This window comes from Lissotriton helveticus, chromosome 1_1, assembly GCF_964261635.1.
Source record: "Lissotriton helveticus chromosome 1_1, aLisHel1.1, whole genome shotgun sequence".
Taxonomy (NCBI): Eukaryota; Metazoa; Chordata; class Amphibia; order Caudata; family Salamandridae; genus Lissotriton; species Lissotriton helveticus.
In genome coordinates, this window is record NC_136057.1 from 128,486,025 (window position 1) to 128,498,358 (window position 12,334).

The window sequence follows — 12,334 nt, forward strand, 5'->3', positions numbered from 1 at the left end:
CCCTCCTTTACAGTAATACGTACGGGAGGGATGATCATCTGTCCCACGTCAGTATCGGAAGTGGCCCACAATTTATTTGGAAGAGAGGCTAATGCATCGACCTCCTGCATGAGGCACAACCTCTCAACCTCTGGATAGTTCTTATTCAAAATAACCCGTACCCCTTCAGGGGCACAGCGTATAGTTGCTCGAAAATGTTTAAGCATATCAAGTCCCACAATATTATCAGGTGTATTCGAAGATAACAAAAACGGGCATGGGGCAGCAAATTTATCAATGTGAAATGTAACGGGTTGAGACAGTGGGCTAAGAGAAGGTGTTCCATCGAACCCTATTGATGTAATCGTTTCGCCAGACAGGGGAGCCCTTGGAACCAAGTGTTTGGACAGAGCGCTATGAGTAGCTCCTGTATCAACCAGAAACTGATCAGTAGAACCCAAAACATGCGCTGCTATATATGGACCCCTTTGATCTACTGGTACTTCAACCGATTCCATACCCCATCCTACGCAATCCTATGCATATGTATTTTCCTGAGACTCAAAAGACTCACCCTCAGCTATCTGATACTGATTCCGTCGATCAAAAGTATTATGATCCTCCTGACCACGACCTCTCGCTTCAAACCTTCCACGATCATTTGCTCCACCCCTCGACCCTGCATAACTATTCAGAGACCTTCCACTTCCTCGACCACGCTGATTACGCTGTTCTTGAAGCACCGGACAATCTGAAGCCCAATGTCCAAACTGTTTACAGTATGCACACTGATCCTCAGAAATATCAGAACGGGTAGGAGGCGAACTATACGATCCATGTCTACCCCTATCGTTCCCTCTCGACTGTGTAGTGTAAACCTGAGCCAACATCACCTTCGTCTTCAAATCCTTCGCTTTCTTATCACTACTTTCCTTACCCTCCAATTCCTGTCGTTCATAATACTGAGCCATAGTCAATAAAGAAGCAGGGGTTGCCGTAGTCCATGAACTTTCACTAGTCTTTAAACGTTTTACAATCTCCGGTAGGAGATTAGCCACATACTTATCAACAAACAAATGCTTGCCCGTGTCCTCTGTTAATAATTGACCACTGTAATCATGAAACGCTTCCTCGAAACGTGAAAAGAAGTCAGAAACCGATTCATCCGGTTTCTGTTTACAAGAAGCCAACATCGTCCAATCTATTTTCTTAGGGGGAACAAGTGTTTTTAACTTATTCAAAATAGCCTCCGGGAGATCTAAAATCAATTGGCATGGCTTACACGCAGGTTCCCTATCCAAATCAGCTCGAGCTAAATCCTTCCAGTCTGCACCTAAAACCGCTCGATCATCAAATTTACGAATCGCCCTCCACATATCAGGGGGTAATATTAACCCAAAGAAAAGATCAATATCAACTAATGTCATAACACATGAAGAAATAGCACCTTCCACTCCTTCATAGAAAGCTGCTGGATTCTCACGAGGGTCAGGCAAAGCATTCTTAAGCGCCATAACATCTGTTCTATTCCAAGGCGTATAAACCCAATTATATATAAAGTAACCCTTCGGATCCGCAGACAGCTTATTATCATCTGTACCTTGCCCTTTAGGAGGAACATACAAAGGCGCAGCTTCTCGCATAGGCATAACATGGACTGTAGCACTCTTATCTGTTTCAAAGATAGAACACTCTTTGGATACTTCCGTCGATCCAGGCGCAGATGATCCCAATGTCTTTCCCAACGCCCGTAGTGGTGACGCTTCATCCCGTAGACGAACCAACCGCTGGAAAAACTCATCCGCATCTGTAAGAACGAAAATACCTTTACGTAATTTACCACAACCAACTGATATATCCTTAGGTTCCAACTCAGGGGAGTGTTTTCTAAACCGTTCAACTACTTCGTCTCCAAAATGATCCAGAAAATACAATCGTTCTTTTTCAGACCACTTACACATAAGCCCATCAATCTCTGAGACAGTTATAGAATTAATATTAAGTTTACGAGCCAACCCTCGTAGTTCTGCAGCTCGATCAACACTTAGCCTGGTGCGATTATCCCTCTGATCATCCTCGCCCGAGTCCTCATCCAGGGCCGTAGGCGGAACATACGGAGGTGGGCAACGATCTAGCATTGCAAAATCATCTGATTCATTAGTAAGGACAGGATAAAGAGGACGTCGAATAGGAAACTGACCATTAACCTGCAAATTACGTTCTCTAATCTCCCTCTCTTTCAGTTCCTGCAATTCTTTTTCCTGCAGCTGTAAAGCTTTGTCACGAGCAGCCTTTCGCTGCTCCTTATCCGCCAAGGCTTGTTCACGCTTCATCCGTTCACGCACCGCTTTCTCCCACATACGCACACAATCAAACATATCCTGTCTAGACCTGCGCTGAAACAAACACTGCTCCACATACTGAACCTTTCGCAAATCAAACGACCCATGTAGTGGCCATTGCAATTCATGATCAGTTTTCGTGTATTTGTGCCATAATGTAATATACATTATAGGGGGAAGGCCAAATTTTATGTACATTTCAGGATTAGGTGTCCCCTCTGGGGGAGCCGGCTGCGATTCATTTAATCGATAACTGGTACCATTTCCAAGACACCACATTCCTCGGAGTGTGCTTAAAACAGGCATGTCAAAATATCACGACAAACGCGATATTACATAAAATGGCACTTAATATGTTTTACACATGGTGTGCCGTTCAAACAAATACAAAGTCAGAGAAATATCTCCACATACCTGCCTATGTGAGGTGCACTCCACATATAATTCAAATCATAGGTCCAAATGTTAGCTAACTTCAAACAAATCCAAAAAGCCACAGTAAGTGTCAGTAGACTACCTTACCATTCACAAGCTTACCAAATATTCTCAAACGTCCAGGTTCCAACTGCCAAGTTCCTTAATCAAACCAGCCAAACGGGCACCGCACGACAACCCAACCGATCAGGATCTCAGTCGAGGACCGGCGCCACCTGGAAGGTCAGATCAGAAGGAAAGGAAAAAACACCGTGGGTGCGAAGACTCGGGTCACTCAGTGGCAGCGTACGCGTCCATTGCGAGTTTCCAATCCTTCGTCGCGACCACTCCGTCGGGCATCCGAGTCGCCGATGAGTCCCTTCGTGGTCGCCAATTTGTTGTATCGGGTTTCGACAGACCTACATACTCTGCAAAAAACTCTCGAACACCATGGAAATAGAAGTTGGCACGGAAACTGGAAATGCAAAAGACAGGTTTATTAAGACCCCATGGGGTGGTGGTACAATCCTACAGCACCCTTCGGTAATGCAAGAAGTATCACACCGGACATCGGTGCGTGACCTCTGTTATACAGTTTTACAGCAATAAAAAGAGTAGGCGGTATACTTTTGAACAGTTTTAGGTACATATAAGGGCACTTTTGGAGCAGGGCCAACGTGTGGGAGGAGTCTAGTACCACTGGTCAGTTATGGAGGACATTCCTGAGAGGTGACCATCACTAGTCTAAATGTTCGAGTACGCATGCGTGAGTTTGACCAGTACTAAAAATAGCCAGTTGCTAGGCAAGGTAAATGGTCATTGGTACAGAGAAAGGACAAAAGGGCATGCTGACCACGAGGCAGCATGTTCATTGGAAATGGAAGTCAGGAAATACAGAATGGCCTCCGCAAACATGGTCAAGTTAAATAAGAAAATTTGGGTAGCTGAGCTAAATGCTAATCGAATTACTGCCAAATTACGACATCTGTGTTGCTTCTGGTCTAAATACTGTTATGTTTGGCTTGGTGTACATTGTCGGAAACCTGGCACGCATCTGATGCCTTGGGCAATATTTTATTAAAAATCAAGTATTAAAAGAACTGGGGTGGGGATACCTTGTTGGAGATTGAGTGTCTGCTGTGGCGCATTCCTGCAGCGTCACTCAGATCTATGTTACTACATGTGCCCAGGGTCTGCAAATTATTTGCTACTAGTGGTCTGCAGCACTGATTGTGCTACCCACATATGCAGCCTGAAACCATGTCTCAGGCCTGCCACTGCAGTGCCTATGTGTGTGCAGTTTACTGCTACATCAACTATACATTTAAACTATACATTTAAAACTACTTGCCAAGCCTTCAAATCTCCTTTCTTTACATATAATTCGCCCCTAAGGATGGCCCTGTTAAACCAAAGGGAGAGTGCTATGTAAGTAAAAGTCGCAACATATACTCTATGTTTTACATGTCCTGGTAGTGACAAACAGCTAAATTCAGTTTTCACTGCTGTAATGCCGACTTTCATTGGCTAGAACTGGGAATTTCTTAGAATACCTATAACCTGTAATTCCTGATTGGAAAGGAGTAGCCGTTTCATGTTTCATATTTCATATCTTTGGAATAGTAATGATAAATCCTCTTTACTGGTAAATACTGATTTAACATTCCTATTTTAAAAATGCTACTTTTAGAAAGTGGACGTTTCTATGCTTGTACTGCTCTTTGTGCCTTACACCCAGTCTCTAATAAACATTTGGGCTAGGTGACCGGCCCCTTTGTGAATTCCATCTAGACAGCCACAGACAGTGCAGAGGTCGGGTGTGATTTAGCACCCATCTGCATCCATCTGTATTCTGATGGGTCTTCCTGGGCAGATGGGAGGAAGAGGCCCACCCTTACACATCACAGGGTAGTGAACTGACCATACAAATTACTGATAATTCCCTTTGGTAGTCTGCAGTGAGTGCTGGGATTGAAAGGGATACTGGTGCACTTCAAAACCACTCTTTGGAGTTTCCCTCCGATCAAAGGCACATTTCGACATAAGTGCTAAATCTCTGGCCCGTCAAATCCTACATTTCTGGATCTACACAGAACCACTGTCAGAAGAACTGGGGTGCTGCAGAAAAGACTCAAGTGGATTGTTTTTGTGGAAGAACTGCTTTTCTGTGTGTTTCCCTGTGGAGTGCAGCTCTCTGACTCCTGGAAGGAGAGCTAGACTCTGCCTTCACTCCAAAGTGTGCTCCAAGGGCTTGTTAGCTTGCCTCCTGTTTCTGAAGTGTCAGAGACACAAACGACTTCCTGCAGTTCTGCTGATGCTGCTGGACTCTCCCTTCTGTAAGTCCTACCGTTGTCTGAGGTGCCCCCTCCAAATTCCTGTCCTCAGAAGTGGTTTCTACAGCTGAGTCTTTGCCAAATCTGATGTGACGCAGCGCGAAGCCCTGCAAAGCCTCTGCCACTAGATGGCACAAGGCCTCCCCACGCACACTGCACCCCAAGCTCCAAGGTACTGTGTTCAGTGGGCCCAAATGGGTCCCTTTAGTCTTTCTGCGCTCCATTGTAGTCGGCCTGCACTTTGAATTTGTATCCGTCCCTCTTGACCAACCTGAAATATCCTTTTTTAGTGTTAACTGCTTTTAATCATTTTATTAGCTTTTATCTCTTCAAAATTCAATATCTCAGCTTCTACTTGATTGATTTTGATGATCGTTTTGGACTTGTTTTACTCTGTAAATGTTCTCTATATTTCTAAACTGAGTCTTTTTGTGATGTATTCACTGTGTTGTTGCATGAATTATTGCACAAACCCTTTAAACATTGCCTTTTAAGCATGCCTGCTCTGTGCCCAGCTACCAGGGGGTGAGCACAGAATAATTTGGAATTGTGTTGCGACTTACCCTGACCAGGATTGCTGGCCCTACTTGGACATGGTGCATACCTCTTCCAACTAGAGACCAGGTTTCTAACAGGTTCCATCTTGCATTATTCGTTAGGCTGTGTGATAATAGGAACCGTTCCCTGGATAAGAAGGGAGGCATCTGGTTGCTATGAATTTAACATTGTAGTGTGTCGTGGGAGAAGATCTCACTCCCTGAACACTGAACAAGCAACAGCCTCTGGTCTCTTGGTTACTCCTTGAGTCTACACTCCTCAATAGAAGGGGGTCACGGAAGGATCTTATGCCCTTACTCTGCCTATTGCATCTTTACATTGAAAGTGGAATCTAGAATTTCTTCTGGGCACTTGTTTATATGGACACTTAAATGTATCATTAAATGCCAATAGGTTTTTCTGATGGGCTTTGCATTTAAGCTTATTCATTGTTTCTTTTTCTTAATCTAACAGGTGAAATAAATGCAGTAATGAATGAAAAAAGTAAAGCTATTAAACATCACTGGTGTGGGGAGTGATGTAAAAACAGTGTGCCTCAAAAACTCTTCCCTTGAAGGCTAATGCCTCGCCGAAGTCTTTTTGTACAGCAGAAAACCCAAGATGCCCAATGAGGTCTTTACTTGGCTCTTAGATATCAGCTGATAGACATTATAGAGACTGACATACTGAAGCAACTCTGAGGTGCTCATTACGAAGGAAGAGCTAACCTGTTACCAGAAAGAACACACAGGAGAGAAACTGTATGAATTTCTAGAATGTGACAAAACATGTAGTAGGCAAACAAAAAGAGCAAGTGTGACATAAGAAACTTCATACTGGAGAAAAACCAGATCGATGGATTGACTGTGGAAACGTGTTCTTTGCAATGAAAGATCTAATGCAGCATCATAGGGTCCACGTAGAGGAGAAACCATATAAATGTACAGAATGTAATAAATTGTTCAGATGGAAGGCGAATCTAAAGCGGCATCAAATGATCCACACTGGGGAGAAACCGTATGAATGTACAGAATGTGACAAAGCATTTATAACAAATGAAAAGCTAACACAACATCAGAAAATCCACACTGGGGAGAAACCGTACCAATGTACAGAATGTGACGTGGCATTCATTAGAAAGTCACATCTAATGAAACATCATAAAATCCACACTGGGGAGAAACCATATCAATGTACAGAATGTGACAAAGCATTTATAACAAATGGACAGCTAACACAACATCAGAAAACCCACACTGGGGAGAAACAGTATGCATGTACAGAATGTGACAAGGCATTTATAACAAATGGAGAGCTAAAACGACATCAGAAAATCCACACTGGGGAGAAACCATATACATGCACAGAATGTGACATGGCATTTATTTTCAATGGAGACCTAAAAAACCATCAGAAAACCCACACTGGAGAGAGATCATATCAATGTACAGAATGTGACAAAGCATTTAAAAGAAAGGGAGATCTAAAGCAACATCAGAAAATCCACACTGGAGAGAGATCATATCAATGTACAGAATGTGACAAATCATTTATAAGAAATAGAGAGCTAAAGCAACATCAGAAAATCCACACTGGGGAGAAACCATACCAATGTACAGAATGTGACATGGCATATATTAGAAAGTCACATCTAATGAAACATGTGAAAGACCACACTGGGGAGAAACCATATCAATGTACAGAATGTGACAAAGCATTTATAACAAATGGACAGCTAACACAACATCAGAAAACCCACACTGGTGAGAAACAGTATGCATGTACAGAATGTGACAAGGCATTTATAACAAATGGAGAGCTAAAACAACATCAGAAAATCCACACTGGGGAGAAACCATACCAATGTACAGAATGTGACATGCCATTTACTTTTAGTGGAGACTTAAAAAACCATCAGAAAACCCACACTGGAGAGAGATCATATCAATGTACAGAATGTGACAAATCATTTATCAGAAATAGTAAGCTAAATCAACATCAGAAAATCCACACTGGGGAAAAACCATACAAATGTACAGAATGTGACAAGGCATTCATTAGAAAGTCACAACTAATGGAACATCAGAGAGTCCACACTGGGGAGAAATCACATCAATGTACAGAATGTGACAAAGCATTCAGAACAAATGTACAGCTGAAGCAACATCAAAAAGTCCACACTGGAGAGAGACCATATCAATGTACAGAATGTGGCAAAGCATTTAAGATCAATCGAGATCTGAAGCGACATCAAAAAGTCTACACTGGAGAGAGACCATATCAATGTACAGAATGTGACAAAGCATTTATAACAAATGGAGAGCTGAAGCGACATCAAAAAGTCCACACTGGAGAGAGACCATATCAATGTACAGAATGTGAAAAAGCATTTATAGCAAATGGAGAGCTGAAGCGACATGAAAAAGTCCACACTGGAGAGAGACCATATCAATGTACAGAATGTGACAAAGCATTTATAACAAATGGAGAGCTGAAGCGACATCAAAATATCCACACTGGGGAGAAACCGTATGGACGTACAGAATGTGGCAAGGCATTTATAAAATATAGACCGCTAAAGCAACATCAAAAGATCCCCACTGACGGGGAATCCGTATGAATGCACTGAATGTGACAAAGCATTTATAACAAATGGAGACCTGAAGTGACATTAGAAAATCCACATTGGGAAGAAACCATTCAACTGCACTGAATGTGAGAATGCGTTTATTATAATGTCATGTCTTATGCAACATCAGATAGTCCACACAGGGGAGAAAACCTATGAATGTACATAATAGTACATCAGAAATTCCACACTGGTTAGAAACGATAGGGCTGTACTGAATGCGACTTAGCAGTTTACAGAATGTGACAAGGCATTCATCACAAAGCAAAATTTAATACAAAATCAGAAAGTTCACACAGGAGAGAAAATGTATGAATTGAATACCACAAAGCATTAATAATAAATGGACAACTGAAGCGATGTCTGAAAATTTACATGGCAAAAAATCCTATGTATTTACAGAGTGTAATAAAATCTTCCAAGGAAGTATAAGCCAATGCAGCATCAACAAATCCACACTAGGGATAAACCCTATTAATAAATAGAATTTGGCAAGGGATCGATTACAAAACAAAATGTAATATATCAGAATGTTCACACAGGACAGAAACTCTATAAATGTATTGAATGTGACCATGAATTCATAAATGGAGAGCTAACGCAACATCAAAAGTCCACCCTGAAGACTGCACTGATTGTAGCAAGGCATTATTTGTTAGCAAGGGAGAGTTAAATACCATCAAAGTCCCCACTGGGAAAAATCTATATGAATGTACGAACTCGAATCAATCAATGGTTATTTATTAAGCGCAGCAAATCATCCGTGAGATTCTCAAGCCGCTGGGGAGGAGTTGCTGTCCGGAGGGGTCGATCAGTTGAACAGCCAGATCTAGCGTTCTTTCCAGATTCATTGATGAGTCAGATCTCCAGTGCAGGGAAAGTTCATTCCAGGTCTATTCAGCTAGTTGGGAGAAAAAGTAGCCTCTGTGCCTGGTTTGTCAGACTCTGGAAGTGTGAGTGAGCAAGAGGGAGGCGGAATGCAGGTGTCTGGCGGGCTGGTTAAAGAATAAACTTTGGCTGATGTAGGACAATCCTTCGTTGTGGAGTGCCTTATAAGCATGGGTCGGTATCTTGCCTCTTTTCTGGACTGGGAGCCAGTAGAGTTTACTGAGGTGGGAATTGATGTGGGTCTGCTTCAGGAGGTTGAGGATTAGCATTGCTGCTATGTTCTGTATTGTCTGCAGTTGTCTCTGAAGGTTAGTGTTGATTCCTACGTACAGAGTGTTTAGGTAGCCAAGCCAGTTGGTCACCAGGGCTTGGGTGATCATTTGTCTGATGCTGATGGGGAGCTGCAAGATCTAAAGATCTTACAGCGCATGTGCATTGTGAGTCATGGGCATGGTCTGTAAGGGAGGGGAGGAAGCCAGATTCTGCTGAGCACCATGCATCGCTCCAAGGAGATGCATGGTTACTGAAGATGAGGACTTCCGTCTTGTCTGTGTTCAGTTTTAGGCAGTTGTGCTTCATCCAGTCAGTTATGTTGGCCGTGTACCTATGTAAGTTGTCTCTGGAGTTGGTGAGGTGGGTGTAGAAGATGACTTTCAGCCCGTGTGATCTAATAATGTTGGCTAGGGGTATCATGTAAGTGTAGAAGAAGGTGGGGATGACGGAGGATCATTGTGGGGCACCACAGATGATGTCCTTGGGCTCAGGAGTAGGACGGGAGTCTGATTTTCAGAGTTTTTCTGGTGAGGTAGGAGGCGATTCGTTTGAGGGCATTTCCATGGATTCCAATGTGGTGGAGCTTGTCGATCAGGATCTGGTGGAAGACCATGTTGAAGGCAGCCGAGAGGTCAAGGATGATGGGGGCTGTAGTCCGACTGAGGTCCAGGAGGGCTCTGATATCATCTGTGGCTGCTATCAGGGCAGTCTCTGTGCTTTGACTGGCACAGAAGCCTGACTGGGAGGAGTCCAATAGGTTGTTGTGCTCCAGATGTCTGGTCAGCTTACTGTTGATTGTCCTCTCAAAGACTATGGCCAGGAACGAGAGCAGGGGTATCCGTCTGGAGTTCTTCAGCTGCTCTAGGTCTGCTGAAGGTTTTTTTTAGGAGGGGCTTCACTTCTACATGTTACCACTCTTCTGCGAAGGAGGCCAAGGTGATCGATCTGTTATGTTGGTTTGTGAGCTCTAATCTGATCACCTTGATCCTGAGGTTAAAGATATGGTGGGGGCATGGATCAGTGGGTACCCCAGAGTGCACGGAGTTCATTATAGAGGTGGTGTCTTGTGCAATGAGGATATCCCAGGAAGCAGGCCAGAGGTAAGAGTTAGTGGATGTGAGGAGGTTGAGGCTGCCAGTGGCAGAGAGCTGAGGTTCAAAGTCCCTGTAGATGACAGCGATCTTCTAATGGAAGTAATCAGCAAGCGTGTAGCACAGATACTAGGAGAGAGTTATGATATTCTCAGTGGCTGCAGGGTTGCTGGATTCCATAACGATGGTGAAGAGCTCATTGCTGTGGTTTGATCTGATCTTTATCCAGCATGTGAGGGCTCTCTTCTTTAAGGAGGAGGTGATAGTGGTTGATCGATGTCCTGAAGGTGGTGTAGTGCACTGGATTGTTATTGGTACGCAATCTTCTTTCTAGCCAACAACAGTCTCCTTTAGAGGTCTGAAGTTCCGGGGTAATGAAGTTGACACCCTTTGCCAATTCTCTGATCTTGGCCAGCTTCGTGGGGGTGACATAGTCGGTGATCCAGTCTGTGAAGTTCCTAAGGGCCTATTTAAGGTCTTGAGCTTTGTCCAGTCAGTTGGCATGGAGAGTGTTGTTTCAGTTCTCGTCTGAGACAGTTTTCCAGTTGCACTGGGTTGTTTGGCTTTGATTTCCGTAGTATTGTGCCCTGTGCTAGTGAAGTGGACAATGGAGTGGTCGGTCCAGGTGAGTTCTGTGACATGGTGGTACTTGATTGTTTCGCTGGAGATGAGGATGGAGTCAAGCGCGTGCCCTACAATGTGCATTGGGTCAATGATGAAGTGGATGAGGCCGATGCTCATGCTTTCTATTAGGTTGGCAGTGCTGACGTCGCTAAGGTCTTCCATGTGGAAGCTGAGATCTGCTATGAATATGTGGTGTTTGGAGGCAATGGCGAGTTAGGAGATGAAGTAAGGAATGGCTTTGCAGAACTCTGGGCGAGTTCCTGGAGAATGTGACAATGTGTTCTTAATGAAGCAACCGTATGAATGTACAGAAAGTGACAAGGCATTTTTTAGAAAGGCACCGCACAGCCAATATACCATAGGAAAGCCCACCCTGGGGAGGAACCATATAAAGGGCCACGGGTATTCCTAGACGTGGGTCCCAGGCTCACTGTGCACTGGATTCAAGATGACTGATAAGGGGTGATTCCCCGAAACTGGTCTCTGTGTGCTTGTTTCTGGTCCAGGGAGGACCTGACTTGAAAGTTCAAGCTGGACTGCACCCATGAGGAGCAGGGCCAATGATTTGAATATGCCTAAGTCTTAACTGGCCTGGTATGGGGAGCATAGGAACAATGGATTTAACCCAGATCACTTGACTGGGGGTGAATGTTTGAATTATTCCGAATTCCGTCTATCATATGTGTGTCTTTTGGTTTTGTATATAAGCACAATACAAATTTTAAACCATGAACACAAGGCAAGAGACCTTGTATAAATTTTATCAACTCTATGCCCGCATACGTAGATTGAGGCGGTCTACGATGTCACTGCTGGGTGTGGTGACAGGATGACACATCCAGTGGTGTGTCCTATTTACAAAGCAGACTCATTATCACTAAGCAGCAGGACAAATCCCTTTTCCTGTTCCAGAGTCTACTATAATAAAATGTCATGACAAATTCAACTGCGCTATACCACACTCCTCTCCGACTGGGCTTCCACCAAGTAACATTGATAAAAAACATAATACTACTGAACTGTATGTGCCCATTTGGTGACCGAAGAACCGCAGCTGGAAGAATAGGAAGTTAAATCCTCAGTCCTTGAAGAGACAGAAGGAGCAATTGATAGGTCAGTGTTTCACCATCCTGAAGACAATGATACTTAGATAGAGGCTATAAAAAAACTGTTTGCTTCGCTTTACTTGTTTATAAAAGGCTAACTGTTAATTCCACAGTGATC

At 43.6% G+C, this 12,334-nt stretch overlaps 1 protein-coding gene across 1 annotated transcript in view; it reads left to right on the forward strand.

Annotated features, from left to right (window-relative positions):
* The window catches only part of LOC144768464 (uncharacterized), a 36,226-nt gene extending 24,782 nt beyond the window's left edge, over positions 1 to 11,444 (forward strand). The window contains exon 2 of the mRNA XM_078652187.1: positions 6,080 to 11,444. Within this exon, the coding sequence (XP_078508313.1) occupies positions 6,492 to 8,225 (1,734 nt within the window). The 5' untranslated portion in view covers positions 6,080 to 6,491 and the 3' untranslated portion in view covers positions 8,226 to 11,444. The remainder of the gene's footprint in view (positions 1 to 6,079) is intronic.
* The last annotated feature ends 890 nt before the right edge of the window (positions 11,445 to 12,334 follow it).